Source organism: Coprinopsis cinerea, assembly GCF_000182895.1.
Source record: "Coprinopsis cinerea okayama7#130 chromosome 3 map unlocalized cont3.3, whole genome shotgun sequence".
In the NCBI taxonomy this organism is placed as follows: Eukaryota; Fungi; Basidiomycota; class Agaricomycetes; order Agaricales; family Psathyrellaceae; genus Coprinopsis; species Coprinopsis cinerea.
The window spans coordinates 960,069-975,225 of NW_003307542.1; the positions used below are offsets into that span (position 1 = coordinate 960,069).

Below are 15,157 nucleotides of genomic sequence, written 5' to 3' on the forward strand. Positions count from 1 at the left end.
AGTTGGCGTATAATGTGGGCTCAATGTTGATGGTTGGTGTTCTGTTACTTACTATATGCTAAGCTGTGTAGTATCCAGGGAAGAAAGACGTGTAACATTGATTAACATCGCTGGCGAAACAAAAGAGAGGCCCAATAAAGGTCGTACAGGCCTTGAACCAGAACAAAAGGTTGGTCATAAGATGCCGTGTCAGATGGGAAGCTTCAGGTCCTCGAACTCTTTCCGATTGTTCATCAAGCACTCCTCCTTGTACCGCTGGCAGAAGGATTGGAATCGTTCCTTTGTCATGGCAGAGTGTGCCACCTGAGGACCATCTCCAAAGAGATCGAGAATGTGGTCGTGGTACATCCAGATTGTCTCAATCTCGGTCATTGTCAGTGGCTTGTAGTCGGCGCGAATCACAGTGACCTGAAATCAGAATGGCTGTGAGAATGGGGCTTTCATTGCGGGGTGAAAAGCCTACAGTCCCAGCCTGTTGTTGGAATCTGAGAAAGGAAAGATACAGTGAGTTCGATCCCCCATGCTAGCTGAGCAAAATAACGTACTCAGGAGGGGCGAATCCTGTCCTTAGGTCAATCATCAGGTAAGTGGCGATCTGGTTATCAAGCCGCGGTCCTCGAGGTGTGCCAGGATCAATTGGATGGCTGAGAATCGTTAACCGAGGCCGTGTCTCATTGACCCAGGACTCACCGATACACAATGAGAGGCACTCCAACTTTCTTTGGCAGAGGTGGCCTCAAGCCACTGGTATGAAGAGGATGTGTGCGAGGAACTTGGGTCACGGCGAAAGGGCCACCCGGCTTTCGCTCGCCCTCGCAGCGGATGACAATGCCCTGCACACTTTCAGGGATACATGACGCCCTGTGTTCTCTCCAATGTGCGTTTTGACACTCCGCGTTCTGTTGAGCATCCAATTAGCGATATAATCCGTTATAATGGAGTAGATTCTGCCCACGCAATACCCTGCCACACGACACCTGGAGCATTTCTTCTCCGGGTTAGGAGCCTGGCACCTAGCGCAATTCTCGCCTCCAGACATTTTTCGTGATTTCTGAGCAAAGGTTGGAAGGTCTTACAGAACAAGAAAGGAACAAGCTGAGTGGCTGAATCGAGCGCGATCGTGACGCGTCGGAAGTTGAATTAGCGCGTTCAGCGGTTTGGGCGCTCTTGGCTTCTTGGTCCTGACGACGTTTCTCTCTCACAGAGGTCGGACGGCGGCGAATTGCGAACCAGAGTCTGCGAAGATAGGCAAAATTGATGCAGCTCACGCAATTCTCAAGGATGCAAAGAACCGAAAGGTACGATTCCCATAACCTGTCGGTTTTCCTGATGGATTCAATATAGGCCACATGGAACATATCCACTGAAAGAGTTTTCATTAGACCACCATAGTTGCCCTGAGAATACGACTGTCATTTGTTGGGCTCGACGTAGCTCAGCCCAGGCGCAACTGCAGGCGAAAAGCAGAATCAGACGGATATCCGCGAGGGCTCACATGTCCCAGGCAGATGCTAACCCAGATCCGTTCAATTGGTATGTGGGGTACACATCAGTCACTCAGCCCCGGCGGCGCCGTCGAAACCGTAGGATGGGTCTTGGAATCAGCACTTTCATCAAAGCCCAGGTGTAACAAAATGCCCTGCCGAGCTGAAATCTCTATCAAATACCCAACCTGGGTCGGATTATTCTCGTTCTCGACAACCACCCCGCATTATAGTCTTCTGTTCCCCCCACACGACTAGGCTTCCTACAGCCATGCGCAATGTCACAGTGGATGACTCGGATAGGGGCCGACTGCAATACTCTCCCACTCTTTGCGACGGATCTGGCTGGGTTGTAGAAAGTGGCACAGGGTATAGTGGTTCCTATTCCTGGTGTACTGGGTCGTCGAGCTCGTCACAGCCAACAGTCACTCTGAGCTTCACTGGTACGTGGCCCTCTTGTCGTCACCGTAGTACTCATCTTAGGTCGTGCTCGCAGGTGTTGCCGTTTATTATTCGACTCCCCGGATTGAGGGGCAGTCAATACGAGTGGAGCTAGACGGCTCGTCTTCAGACGACATCAATCTTTCCATTCCCAGTGGAGGCGCTGGTACATCAATAGTGTGGTACCAGACAGGTCTCGAAAACACCGAACATACCCTCCGACTCATTCCCGGGTCAGGGAGTTCCACATTGAACGTTGATGCGTTCATGTAAGTTCCGTCATACTCCACACTGCGCAGTACATTCAACGAAGCCTCCTTCAGATACACTGCCCTTGAAGAAGACGAAGAGCTCAGGTCGCACCCATCAATCACCCTCCAACGGGAACCCCATCCGCACCGTCCGTTCATCCACAGCCTCGAACGCCGCGACGCCCACGCTTCTACGAGCCCGCTGCCTACTATCCTAGGCTCTATAGTTGGCGGAATCGCACTTCTCATCTTCCTCTGGATTGCCTACTTCCTCCACCGCAAAGCAAAACAGCGCAGCGCTCAGTATAGCTGGAAAGCGCCTGTTCCTCCGTTATCCCGAACACCAGATCCCCAAGAGCACTTCGATCGCTATGCGTCACAACAGACAAATCAGAGCCCACCGGCCATTCATCGAGATTACGTGCAAAGTGACAACTATGCACCTCAACCGCGGAGACATCAGGGTCGTCTGAGCTTCTCCAATCAACAATCAGAGGGCCGTGTAGAACTCAGCCCACCTAAGCCTTCGAATATCCGACCACTTCCTCAGATACCAAGCCGAAATAATTCGAGGGGAACGGAGGACGAGTACTTTGAACGGGTTGCTTCACCAGCCACAGCCTACAGTGGGGGACGAGATGTGCAGCGGAGTCAGGGCTATCATGGGTATGGTGGGAGGAGGATGTACGAATAAGGAGAATACTGGAGAGACGACTGTGATGACTGAGTTCCTTCTGATCGTCTCTTGGTGTATTCACGAACTACTTTTCAATACTCCCCTAAGCACACGCTGCCTTGGTCCTGACCCGAAACCGGTAGAGACATATGCATGGAAACCTTCCTTCGAAACTCCCGTGTCCGCTGACCATCCTCGACAGCGCAACGGCGTGAAAATCTATCACCATAGGGTTCGACGTCCAAATTCAGCCTCTTCTCTTGAATCTTCGCACCTCTGTCCCTGCCAATTTTTGCATCCGCGAACGAGAATCCGACGGAAGCTGAGCGTTGAACTCGAGAGTTAGGGGTAATCTCGAATCGCGTGACGCATTTGATGGGAGGCGTGCCACGACGCGTCTAAATTTAGGCGCCGCTCTTCTTGACACTCAACCTCCATGTACACTACACCAAGGACGATCTGAGAGGCTTTTCCCTCACCTACAAGCCTCCGAACTAATCAGGCTCACACTTAAATTCATGGACAGTGGCTCTTATTGCAATGGAGACTGGCAAGGACGTCGTAGTCCTAAATTCCGAGTTGCTCGTTGTAGTGTTCAACATCCTCGATTCGCTCGAGACCGATACGCGTAGGCGATATCACGATATCTCCGCTTATTATTGGCTGACTCGGATAATATCAGTGACAGATGAGTCTTACGCGAAGCTGGGTGCGCTGTTTCCCGAAACGCTGGTTGTTGCTGCTCTCGACTTGGTAGACAGAGGGAACGGTACGTGGGGGCACAATAGACGCCCGAGCATCTGGAAGACAGTAGGCTAATGTCAATGAACAGTGTTAAAATTGATATTTCCATGGAATAAAAACAAGACGGAATACCAAGTTCTTGGGACTACAGCAACATACCTAGTACACCTCGACCTTCCAGCAGAGATCCCTTTCTACTGTTCCTGCCCCGCGTTCTCGTATTCAGTGCTCTCAACCGGCACGCATATTATGGTGAGTCACTATTGCTTTAAAACAAGCGGTTTGGCCACGACTGACCTTTGGTGCTCAGTGCAAACACCTTCTTGCCACCCTCATCGCGCGCCATCTCGACGCATGCGTCGAGAGACCCATCACAGCAGACGAACTAGTCGAATCTCTCACCAAAGAGTTCCAATAGCGAATAGATGATGTATTAAGATACACATAAATGCTCGTACGGTACGCGTCGAATACACCATGCCCATGCAAACCCAACAAAAGCGGCCATCACTCGATCGTCGATATCAACAGATGGATCCACCATCACAGAATATTTTGAAAGTCTATAATTTATGTAAAGTAACCCATCGTACACCAAACGCAGACATCAAGCAGGGGAAACAGGCGACAACTCCGAGTTATCACCCTGTCTCTGCTCAGCTTCACGCCTCTTCTCTTCGTCTAGTCGTTTGCGAGTTTGGAGACCGCGGATGAAGAAGACTGAGCATGCTGCAGCGAGGACCCATGCTCCGTTGAATATTGAGCCCCGGCGGAGGTGTTGGGGCGGGTCAGCGTCTAGTGGTGCTCGGAGGGCTTGTTGAGCTGTTCATTCGAGGACGAGTTAGTTCCGACTCGGTTAGGCCAAGAGGAGGATGCGGCACTTACAGAGCACGAAAACGATTCCGAGGAGGTTACCCGTGAACCAGAGGATAGCCGAACTTCCATCAGGATTCCGGGTGACTTCACAAGACAATTCCAAGGCCACAGGCAACATCGTAACCGAACTCACACCGATGATGGTCATGATCACAAACAATCCCGCCAGATTTCCAGGTTTAACTGCACAGGAGAAACAAGGTGAGATCCCAGAAACCACAATGACCAATTCACTGGCAACTCACTAGCCCAGATCAAGGAGAACCATCCAGCCGCAGTGACCGGAACGAATACTTTGGTCGTCAGAGCCAGATGGTGGGTGAAGACTCTGTCGAAGAGGGGCGCGGAAATGATGGCTCCGACGATACCGGTCAGCAGGAGACACGCTCCGAAGAACCCAGCTTGGTCGGGTGTATACTTGTGGGGTTCCTATGTCGTTTGTAGGTGTCAGAAACGAAGCATATGATTTTATCGGTGAAATGGGAACGCACGAAGAGCTGGGCAGTAAGAACTGCGAAGGAACTCGAACTGCAAAGGAGGTTCTAGTTAGTGACAGAATATGTGATATCGAGGAGAGTACGTACGCGCCAACGAGAGAACCGAAGACCAGGGTGATGATTGCAAAGTCCAGGCGCTCCCTGCCTGACATGGCTGCTTGAGGTGAAGGAGGTTTGCCAAGCATAGCCTTGAGCAAGCTGCTCAGACTGAGAGGAGGTTTTGAGGCGGCATAAGCTGAACGATGGCCAAGTCAGTATCGCTATCTCCCTTATCCAAGTGGAATAGGACGCACTGGGTGGTGTGGGCGGCGCCCGGCCGACGAGAAGGATGAAAGGTGTCACTGCAGTACCAAGGATTCCCAGAACCAAAATCTGTGTACACCCACACACGATCAATATCACTCACTATCGTAACAGAGACCAAGGACCCAAGGCCTGGAAAGAACTGAAGTACTCACCGAACGACGAGTGTCCCCGACCAACGGACTGATAAGTTGTCCCAGCGCACCGCCGATAGGGTTCGCTGCATCAGTCGAAGTAGTAGTGTGGAACGGACATCAGAAAAATAAGAACTGCATTTCAGAAAGAAGTCATGGAGCACCCAGGAAGAAGACGCACAGATAGCCACGACCATTGTGGCTGTCGTTCTGCCGTTGAGGTCGAACCATGTCTCGGAGTATTTGGGGCCGAGGACTTGATAGATGGGCTGGGCGATGGCTGCGAAGACCTGGCCGAAGAATAGCAAGGCATATGCGCCTTTGGGCGGGAGGGAGGTAACTGTCCCAGCGTATCGAATCCAGGAAGCGAGGATCAGGGCGATACCGCCGATTTCACACTGTGGGATGCGACGAGAGCGCTGTGAGCTCGGGAGCGGTGCCAAGGGCGTTGTTGTGGGCACGTACGCAGCGACGAATTCCCCATCGTGAGACGATGACGGGAATGAAGAGTGCAGTGGGGAGGTAGATGCACGATACGACGATACCTAGCCAGTTCACCTGGTCAAGGGTGATACCAAAATCCTCAGCCACTGAGCTCGACGTCAGACGGAGCGCGGAACGGAATGGTCGACGTTAGAACGCACTTCGGTTGGATATCGGACCAAACCACGAAAAGGCCATGGCGGACACCACATTGAGCAGGAACTGCACACTGTTCAGCGTTGTTCAAGAGAGCTGAATGACAGGGAACTGACCAGAGCTACGAGTCCAGCGAACCTAGCCTTGTACAGCCGGTACTGGACGGGTTCCTCAGCTGTGACGGCCTCCACTGTTGCACCGTCAGCCTTCAGGTCGGAGCCTGCCTCCTTCGACAGGCTCTTCTTTGAGGCGTTAGAGTGCTTGGTGAGACTCCCAGTGTCCTTGTCACTGGCAGCAGTCTCAAGTTGCTTCTCCTGGACCACTGCATCCTCCGTCGTCGCCGTCTGTTTGGCGTCCATGGTTCAAAGCCGGCGAACGGAATGGAAATAGAGGGAGAAGAAGACGTAGATTCCAAACTGGATCCATTGATACACACAGTTAAAAGATTGTCCACAGTCCGGGACAAGTAGCCGTTTGGGCGATGACAAGCGGGGGAAGATGATCACCTGTTGGTTGGGCGCTTCATGTGAACAATCCATTGATGGAAACTTCTCACCTCCGAGTCTCCCTTGTAAGTACACCCACCACCGACTTATCACCGTCTCCTACCCGGCCGCCTTTGGGTTCGTGCCTGGAACTCAAAACCAACGTCGACCAGAAGAAGAAGAAAACCCACAATGTCCGAATACTGGGTCTCCAAAAAGAAGTACTTTTGCAAGTACTGCGAAATCTACATCGCAGACGACGCGCCCTCCCGACAACACCACGAAAATGGAATGCGACACAAAGGCAACCTCGAGCGGTACATCCGCGGGATCTACAAGACAGGTGAAAAGAGAAAGAAGGATTTGGAGGAGGAGAAGCGGGAGATGGCACAGATAGAGAGGGCGGCGAATGCGGCTTTTGCTCAGGATATTGGGTCGGGCGTGGCGAAGCCTTCTGCACCAGTAGCTTCAAGTTCGTCGGCTGCGAGGAAACCACCTGCCAAACCGTCGAATCCGTACGCCAATTATACGACAGCTGCCCAGTTGGGAATTACGGATCCGGATGCTGAGAGGTTGGCGGCGGAGCAGGAGATGAGGAGGTCACAGGGTGTTGCGGGTGAATGGCAGGTCGTGTCGACAATACCGACACCACAGACGTCGCAATCACCCGAACTGGAAGACGAGAAGGACGTTAAACCAGACATTGAAGGGTCAGCAGTTGTAGGGGAGAAACGACCTGCAGACGACGAGGATGCACATGGGTTCAAAATCAGGAAGAAGAGGTTGAATACTGGGCTAGGCGAGATTTACGACCCGGGGCTTATACCTATCAAGGTGAAGAAGAAGGAAGAACCTAAAGAACCTTCGTTACCACCCGCTGCTGAAGCCAGCACATCGCAGTCTGCATCCCAGCCATCGGAAGAGCGACCCAAATGGGCGCCTCTTTCACTCAAACCTCGTGCGGAAGGGTCGACTTTGACACCCACCTCTGGTTCACCCGAGTCATCGACACCTGCGCCTGCGACGACGACGGAAGGAGAGGCTCCTAAACCTGCTGCATCGAAGTGGGCCAAGGTATCATGGGGAGCACCCGTTGAAGACGTCAAGACAGAACCTGACTCGACACCCTCGGAGCCCATAAAGACTGACGAACCCTCTGAACCCACATCCCAAACTACACCTGCGGTCAAGGAAGAATCCCCTGACAAATCAGTCCCACCAGAGCCAGCTGAAGCTCCAGCTCCGATGTTCAAGAAACGCAAAGCACCACCGAGTACGGCTCGCGGTCGGAGAGTGGTGTAAGTGCGGCGGCTGGATTCCCAGGTTGCACTTGCAACGGTAGAAACCTACAAATACATAGCAGTGTAATTATATATACAAGATGGGGCGTAATAGATCGTGCATGCAGTCGTCACGGGTCATAAATACAAAGCAGAAAGCAAGAATTGTTGAGCGTAGAAGACGTGCAGGGTAATGTCCGATGAAATGGTGTAGGTATTAGGATTTGGGGAGCTCGACGATGAGCACACCCGTGTTCTTCGGGTCAACTTCGCAAGGGATCTTCTGCCTATGAAGGTAGCGCTACACTCAGCACACCAAGGTATACGAGAACTGGAAGGGAAACCTACCTTTGCATTGCAGCAGTGATGGCACCCTTGAGAACCGGTTGACCATTGACAGAGTGTAAACCTTTGCCAACGATAACCCGGAGTGTCGAATGACCGCTCTTCAAGAGTTCAAGAAGTGCCTTCTCAGTCTTCTCCAGAGCTTCCGAAGGTCGCAAACCGTGGACGTCAATCGTGTGCTCTCTTCTCTTAGGGTTGAAATCGTTCAGCGCTAAACATCGATGTCCGATGGGTTTGTATGGCATTGCATTGCGCATGGAGAGCGGGAGAGAGAAAGCAAGAAAGAAGGAACAAATCGTCAGTCAGTCTCCAAACTTCACAAAATGGGCTCTCAGAGGAAAGAAATGCTACCTACACGCAAAATACCTCTTTGCAGCTCTTTTATGCAGCAACTTGGCTTCCTCCTCCAGCTCCGCAATCTCTCCCTTCAAGGTCAACGCATCCCTCACCCTCTTCTCCCTCATCGCTTTCTGATACTCGTGCCGGAGGAACTGCAGGTCCTTCTCGAGGTTCCTCGCGTCTTTCCGCAGCTTTTCGGCTTTCTGCGTGAGTTTGGTCGGCGACCGTGTGGAGAGGATACTCGTTGCGTTCGAGAGGACCGTTTCAGGGTCGGATGGAGGTCCGCCGTGTGCTTCGTCGTCATCGTTTTGGTCACCCTGAGGAGGAAGAGGAGCAACGGGCGAAGGCATCGAACCTGGAATTGATGGCGGTTCAAGGTCGAGGTCGAATCCTGTGTCGATAGCGGCAAAAGGCTGGAATCCAGTTGGGTTTCCGAATGTCCTCGTGTGGCTTGTGGAGGTCGATCCTAATCGAGCTGGAGGTGTTTTCGAGCCTGAAGCTAGAGGTTCGTCCACCAGTAAAGGGGAAAATGCTTCAGGTGACCTAAGCTCTGGAGGAGTGCGTAATGGGTCATCTGAAATTTCTTGGGGGACTCTGATATTGCTGCTTGAGGCTTTGCCCTTGCCCTTGCCGCTAGTACCTCTCTTGTAACCTCTTGGAGGAGGCGTACGCAGTTCGTCAAACTCCTCCCCTTCGCTGACAGGTGATAGCAGGTCGTCGGGGTCAGGCGTACGTGGAGGTGCGGAAGCCCCTCTCGAATGCGATGCACCGAATTCCGGCCCATCGCTGAGGGGCGACAGTAGCTCCTCAGTCGGAGGGTCCTGGGGATTCCGTGCATGGCGAGCTCCGAATTCAGGACCATCGCTCAGTGGAGACAACAAATCACCGTCCTCTTGTGCCGCCTGGCTCCCCGCGCAAGGTTGCCAGTTTGATGTGGTGAGGTTGGGGACGGGGACAGGGGCAGATTGCATGGTCTGTGAGTAGGGCGTGCTGTGTTGTATTTCGTCATCGGGTTTGAAGGGTTGCGAGAGGGCGAAGCCGTCCAAGGTGAGGTTTGGCACCGGTAATGGTGAGCCAGGTCGAGTGTGGTTCCCCTTTTCTGAGCTTGCGCCCGATTGTGACGGACGAGAACCTGAGGGGGCTGGTGCCGCTACCGCTGGTTGCGACGGTGGTGGTGGTGGTTGGACAGGCACTTCTGGCTCCAGTGCGCGAGAACCAGAATTGGTACGTCGCGTACGAGGAGACATTTCCTGGTCTGACGAGATCTCCTGAATAGTAGAAAGTCGACGAGGGGACCCTGTTTCTCGTGTTGTATAGTCTACATTTTCGGATGGTGCGCTTTGAGGGGGCGTGGGGAGGACGCCTTTAGGCGAGGGAGTGCTGCCACCCGAGTCCGCTTCGAGGCAGACAGCGAGACCGGTGGGCGGCCGTGTTGGCGAGAGTTCGAGGGGGTGTAGAGGTGGTGGAATGGGAGATAGGGTGTCTGATCCATCTCGAAGGAATGTGCTTGGAGGGGATGGTGGGCGGTGTACTGGAATCCTTGGTGTATTTGAAGGACGAAGGCCGGGTAGTCTGGTTGGAATAACGGGTGTAGGTGTAGTCCTTGCTCTAGTCAAAAGGGTGTCTGTGGAAGTTGGACTTTGGTATGCTCTGATACGAGAGGATGTGCCAGTTGTCCTCGACGATCTATAACGCCTTTCCGAGCGTTCACGTTTGATGGGAGGGAGTGGTTCCAGGGTCGTCCGGGGCGTGACCACTTCAGAGGTTATGAATCCAATTGCTGTCCAGACAACAATCATGACCGTCCTCGAGGTGTCCCCGGAGAGGAGATGATCAATGATCAAGCGCAGACCAAAGGCAAGGAAATGATCGACCTCGCTGTTGGACCTGCTCGACAACTGGTGGACCACGACGCCCTCGAAGGCACCAATGACGGCTGGGCTGAGCCAGACAAAAGCGACATTTTTGCCGACGAGGAAGGTTCGGAGGGAGAGACCGGCTACGATAGAGATTGCGATATCCATGTGGTGAGGGTGGAGTTGTTATCTGTGAAAGGGTCGGGGTCGTGAAGCATTTCAAAATGCAGGGACTGCAGTGAACCTGCGTGGCGAGTATATGAAGCCTTTGCCTCGTGTGTGACTGTCTATTGGGTCATATAATAGACCTTCTAGAAGACAGATATTAGATACACGGGGCAAATTCACGTAAGATCTAGCTCGGGTCAGTTTTGTTCTATGTAACTGGAGAATCCACATACCAATTATCAGGAAAACAGAGAAAACAAGTGAATAGACGAGCCAGCACTGACCACTCGCCTCATGGCCCGTTGCCTCGTGTTGGCCGCACCGCCGTGCCGCATGTCCCGTCGGAGTCCTTCGGAGTTTGTAGACGCGATCATGTGACGCGACGCGCTTGGATTGCCGAATCCGGTAAGCCGAGGCGGTTCATGTTCTAACGCAGCCTGCGCAGTGCCTTCAAGACTCTTACGACCTCAACACTCAAGCTACGACCCCGACGACGACGATTACGATTATGGCAAAACGAAAACCAGTTCCAAGTGCTGAAATCCCTACCGACAATGCCGCCCAACCAACACAACAGCCGCCAGTAGATCCCAGCGTCCAGCGCTACAGCCTGTCTGACGCACCTGTATTGCCTGAAATAGTGACCAGCAGCGGAAATGACGACGAAATTAGCAGAGCTGTGAACCAGCTTCTCCAGCAACAACATATCGATACGACTCAAGCCGCCCAACCGCCTGTGGCGCCAATTCACGACATTAGACGCAACAACTTGAACTCGAGCACGACGAGCCTCGCCAACACTTCACAGGAATACAGACCCTATCAACCAGGACAATTCCTCGAACCGATCATCACAGGAGAAACTCTTCAGATTCAACACCATGGCTCTGATATTGGCACATCGCCCAGCACTGTGCAACCAGCTCTGGATCCTTTCTATGACCCAGCACAAAGCGTCGGTCATGGGTCCGAATACACTTATGTTGAAGGATATCACCCACCTTCCCACCACTCTTATCCGTCGTACGACAGTGATGCGACTTACGCAGGTGCCCCTGAAGTCGACCACTTCCGGTACGATACGGAAGCATATGCTTCAGGTCTCAGCTCAGGGGTGGCTTATCGCCCACCTCGCTCACGATCCCCAACTCCCGCCCCCGACGACGAGGACTACCATATCGTAGGCGATGAAAGCTTCCATTACACCGGCGCCTATGGGGGCGACCCCGAGAAAGTCGACTTCCACAAGAGCGATCCTTACCTCAACAATTACCAAGTTCATAACATCGTTTACGATCCTGAGCCCGAAACACCCAAGTCAAGCCAGTACTCGCTACCAGAGCCGACTTTGGAGACTCGGCATTTTGGACCTGCGCCCACTGGACGGGTGACTCGACGGCACAAAACTAAGAAGAGGGTTCAACTTACCAATGGTAACCTCGTGGTTGACCTCAAGGTGCCACCCAAACTCGTTCTGCCTCGGAGAGGAGAATCTGAGACTACACATACCCGGTATACCGCTGTCACTTGCGACCCCGATGAGTTCGAGAAGAAGGGCTTCTTCTTGAGGCAGAATGAGACGGGACGCAGGACGGAATTATTCATCGTGATCACCATGTACAACGTACGTTTCATCCTTTTCTTCACTTTCCGTCGATTTAATTCCTTTGGCCCCTTCAGGAAGATGAGATTCTCTTCTGTCGAACACTCTATGGCGTCATGAGGAACATCTCGCACCTCTGCACGCGCAAGAACTCTCAAACCTGGGGACCTAATGCTTGGGAGAAGGTACGTAACCCGAGCCGCTCCAACACATCCATCCAAATTCTGACTCCTCTTACAGGTCGTAGTCTGCATCGTAGCCGACGGCCGTAAAAAGGTCCACCCGCGCGTCCTCGACTGCCTAACCCTCCTCGGAGTCTACCAGTCTGGAGACCACATGAAGAACATGGTTAACAACAAAGAAGTCACCGCCCATCTATTCGAATACACTACCACTTTTGCACTGGACCCCAACCTGCACTTCAAGTACCCCGACAAGGGGATCGTCCCGACTCAAATCATCTTTTGCATGAAGGAGAAGAATCAGAAGAAGATTAATAGTCATCGGTGGTTCTTTAATGCATTTGCCCCCATGCTTCAGGTAACGTCAAATGCTACTTTACTTAAAACTGAGTCTGACGAAAGGTTAATCACCTAGCCCAACGTATGCGTCTTGCTCGATGTCGGAACTATGCCCGGCAAGACGAGTATATACCGACTCTGGAAGACATTCGATCTCAACTCGAACGTTGCCGGCGCGTGCGGTGAAATCGCAGCTTACAAGGGCAAGAATTGGTCACTTTTGCTCAATCCTTTAGGTTGGTATTCGGTTCAACTATTTTCAATTTAGGTTTCATTAACTTTACGTTTCCCTCTTAGTTGCCGCACAGAACTTTGAATATAAGATTAGCTCCATCTTGGACAAGCCCACGGAATCGTTATTCGGGTACATCAGTGTATTGGTACGTTTCTGCCCACTTTTTGTTTGAATCTGGATGTTGATTAGACCACAGCCTGGCGCATTCTCTGCGTACCGATACATTGCACTTCAAAACGACGAATTCGGTGTAGGACCTCTGGCGTCGTATTTCAAGGGAGAAGTACTCCATGGTCGAGATACCGATATCTTCACCTCCAACATGTGTAAGTGACACCCTTTTACGAGTTGATGCCCGTTTACTGATTCCTCGACATAGACTTGGCCGAAGATGTAGGTGTTCGAGCAAGTTCCCATCAAGTATACTTCTAACCGCCTCCTGTAGCGTATCCTCTGCTTTGAACTCGTCGCCAAGAAAAACTGTAACTGGTAAGCTTTTCCCTCCCCTTTCAAGCCCCACCGCTGGATAACCCATCCTCTCTCCAGGGTCCTGAAATACGTCAAAGGCGCGATTGGCGAAACCGACGTACCCGACGCCCTCCCCGAATTCATCGGCCAGCGCCGCCGATGGCTTAACGGATCCTTCTTCGCGGCTACCTACGCCATTGCTCACGTTGGGCAGATTATGCGTTCCGGGCATAGCTTCACACGCAAGGTTATGCTGATGATTGAGACGATATACAATATTATCAATCTGGTGTTTTCTTGGTTCAGTCTTGTGAGTACTTTTTTCATCGACGGTGTGTTGGACGGAGCTGACATCGCTGGGCTATAGGGGAATTTCTATCTGTTCTTTGTGAGTTGTTTCGGTGAGGGCCGATGGGGCGTGTATTGACTAGGATTTTGTAGGTTGTCTTGACTACTTCGATTGAAGACGAGATCTTCGGTTTGAAGGGAATCAACTACTTCAACGCTGCCACTCAATTCATACTCACGGCTCTGGTTATCGGGTGTTTCCTCATTTCAATGGGCAACAAACCCAGAACGTGCGTCTACCATGATCTTACTCCCGGGCTTTCATTTACCCCCTTAAACAGCGCACACTGGAAATACAAGCTCATGGCAATCCTATTCGGCGTCCTGATGGTCTACCTCCTCTTCACCTCGATCCTTGTCGGTATCCAGGCTGCCAAGCAGGGAGGAACCGCGAATAATATCATGTTGTTCAGCGTCATCATCACATATGGACGTGCGTATTCATTTCCTGGTTTGCGCTTCTTGAGGAAATGGTTATCTGACGAGTTTCGGGGATAGTGTATGCCTTCAGCAGTATATTGGCGTTCGACCCCTGGCACATGTTCACGAGCTTCATCCCGTATATGCTGTTGTCGCCGACGTATATCAACATATTGAACGTGTACGCTTTCACCAACCTCGACGACGTGAGCTCCCTCTACTGTTTTCCTCTCCCTCTTTTTCTCACTCTCCCTCTAGATTTCATGGGGTACCAAACAAGACTCGGAACCTGAAACAGATCTCGGTGCCGTCATTCAAGATAGCCATTCCCAAGTCGACCTCGAGATGCACAGTGAACCCGCGGATGTGGATGGTATCTATGAAGAAGCTCTAGGAAACCTTCGTGACCGCGTCCCTGTTGAAAGTAAGACGAAAAGTGCCGGACAATCTCTTGTGGAACAAGAGCAGGCGGCCAAAGACTATTACGCGGATGTGCGGACGAACGTTCTTCTTGCTTGGGTATTGTCGAACGTGAGTACTCCCGTGTTGAATTGATCGGCATGAATTGACGCGATTGGGTGTATAGGGCTTGCTGCTCCTTGTCATCTTTGGTGGAGGTGGAGGCGGAGGCGCTTTTGCCCCTGAAGAATCGATGAACAAAACCAAAGGGTATCTGGTGTTCATTCTCGCATTTACGGCTATCACGAATATCATTGTGAGCTCTTTGTTCTGCCTTTATCCCTATGACCATCTCGCTGACCTCTACCTTCAGAGATTTACTGGATCAACATTATATCTCCTCGCAAGATTTATTACTGGTTACTAAATCATTTGTGTTGTATCTTGTCGCATTGATGTCCTCACCCCCTTCATTTCATACGCTATACTTTGCATTGTGCGCATAGTTTACTCAGTACTGTTTCTGCTCGGACATTTGTAGATTAGGGCATGGATCGCATCTTATCTTATCAGTTTGACTGTGTATGACATCTATTGTAGATTCGGAACCGTACTGGGCAACCTCTCTCTTTTTGTCCCCACTTG

At 51.9% G+C, this 15,157-nt stretch overlaps 8 protein-coding genes across 8 annotated transcripts; 4 read left to right on the top strand and 4 right to left on the bottom strand.

The window, feature by feature from the left end:
• Positions 1 to 189: 189 nt before the first annotated feature.
• On the bottom strand, positions 190 to 1,039 carry CC1G_04490 (hypothetical protein; the record flags this gene model as incomplete). Its single annotated transcript, XM_001830005.2, has 5 exons — positions 190 to 408; positions 464 to 485; positions 546 to 644; positions 691 to 899; positions 956 to 1,039. 5 exons carry the CDS (start codon positions 1,037 to 1,039, stop codon positions 190 to 192), a joined length of 633 nt encoding a protein of 210 aa, XP_001830057.2.
• Positions 1,040 to 1,755: 716 nt separating this feature from the next.
• On the top strand, positions 1,756 to 2,870 carry CC1G_04491 (hypothetical protein; the record flags this gene model as incomplete). Its single annotated transcript, XM_001830006.1, has 3 exons — positions 1,756 to 1,927; positions 1,981 to 2,194; positions 2,249 to 2,870. 3 exons carry the CDS (start codon positions 1,756 to 1,758, stop codon positions 2,868 to 2,870), a joined length of 1,008 nt encoding a protein of 335 aa, XP_001830058.1.
• A 522-nt stretch (positions 2,871 to 3,392) lies between these two features.
• Positions 3,393 to 4,014, top strand: CC1G_04492 (hypothetical protein; the record flags this gene model as incomplete). Its single annotated transcript, XM_001830007.1, has 4 exons — positions 3,393 to 3,480; positions 3,535 to 3,621; positions 3,685 to 3,848; positions 3,907 to 4,014. The coding sequence occupies 4 exons, from the start codon at positions 3,393 to 3,395 to the stop codon at positions 4,012 to 4,014; spliced, it is 447 nt and encodes a 148-aa protein (XP_001830059.1).
• Positions 4,015 to 4,203: 189 nt separating this feature from the next.
• CC1G_04493 (hypothetical protein) lies at positions 4,204 to 6,404 on the bottom strand (the record flags this gene model as incomplete). Its single annotated transcript, XM_001830008.1, has 11 exons — positions 4,204 to 4,418; positions 4,482 to 4,655; positions 4,718 to 4,901; positions 4,964 to 5,000; positions 5,057 to 5,204; positions 5,263 to 5,341; positions 5,428 to 5,492; positions 5,588 to 5,804; positions 5,872 to 5,996; positions 6,051 to 6,111; positions 6,162 to 6,404. The coding sequence occupies 11 exons, from the start codon at positions 6,402 to 6,404 to the stop codon at positions 4,204 to 4,206; spliced, it is 1,548 nt and encodes a 515-aa protein (XP_001830060.1).
• A 318-nt stretch (positions 6,405 to 6,722) lies between these two features.
• On the top strand, positions 6,723 to 7,832 carry CC1G_04494 (hypothetical protein; the record flags this gene model as incomplete). Its single annotated transcript, XM_001830009.1, has 1 exon — positions 6,723 to 7,832. The coding sequence occupies one exon, from the start codon at positions 6,723 to 6,725 to the stop codon at positions 7,830 to 7,832; it is 1,110 nt and encodes a 369-aa protein (XP_001830061.1).
• A 195-nt stretch (positions 7,833 to 8,027) lies between these two features.
• Positions 8,028 to 8,412, bottom strand: CC1G_14128 (hypothetical protein; the record flags this gene model as incomplete). The annotated part of the gene is made up of 2 exons (XM_002911549.1): positions 8,028 to 8,097; positions 8,159 to 8,412. 2 exons carry the CDS (start codon positions 8,410 to 8,412, stop codon positions 8,028 to 8,030), a joined length of 324 nt encoding a protein of 107 aa, XP_002911595.1.
• Positions 8,413 to 8,615: 203 nt separating this feature from the next.
• Positions 8,616 to 10,706, bottom strand: CC1G_14129 (hypothetical protein; the record flags this gene model as incomplete). The annotated part of the gene is made up of 2 exons (XM_002911550.1): positions 8,720 to 10,706; positions 8,616 to 8,697 (listed from the first exon to the last, which is right to left on the bottom strand). The coding sequence occupies exons 1-2, from the start codon at positions 10,516 to 10,518 to the stop codon at positions 8,616 to 8,618; spliced, it is 1,881 nt and encodes a 626-aa protein (XP_002911596.1). The 5' UTR covers positions 10,519 to 10,706.
• Positions 10,707 to 11,026: 320 nt separating this feature from the next.
• Positions 11,027 to 14,939, top strand: CC1G_04496 (chitin synthase; the record flags this gene model as incomplete). Its single annotated transcript, XM_001830011.1, has 16 exons — positions 11,027 to 12,142; positions 12,199 to 12,306; positions 12,362 to 12,661; positions 12,719 to 12,878; positions 12,940 to 13,022; positions 13,074 to 13,203; positions 13,257 to 13,270; positions 13,323 to 13,366; positions 13,424 to 13,655; positions 13,713 to 13,733; positions 13,787 to 13,923; positions 13,975 to 14,126; positions 14,192 to 14,319; positions 14,372 to 14,644; positions 14,700 to 14,828; positions 14,886 to 14,939. The coding sequence occupies 16 exons, from the start codon at positions 11,027 to 11,029 to the stop codon at positions 14,937 to 14,939; spliced, it is 3,081 nt and encodes a 1,026-aa protein (XP_001830063.1).
• Between the last annotated feature and the right edge of the window lie 218 nt (positions 14,940 to 15,157).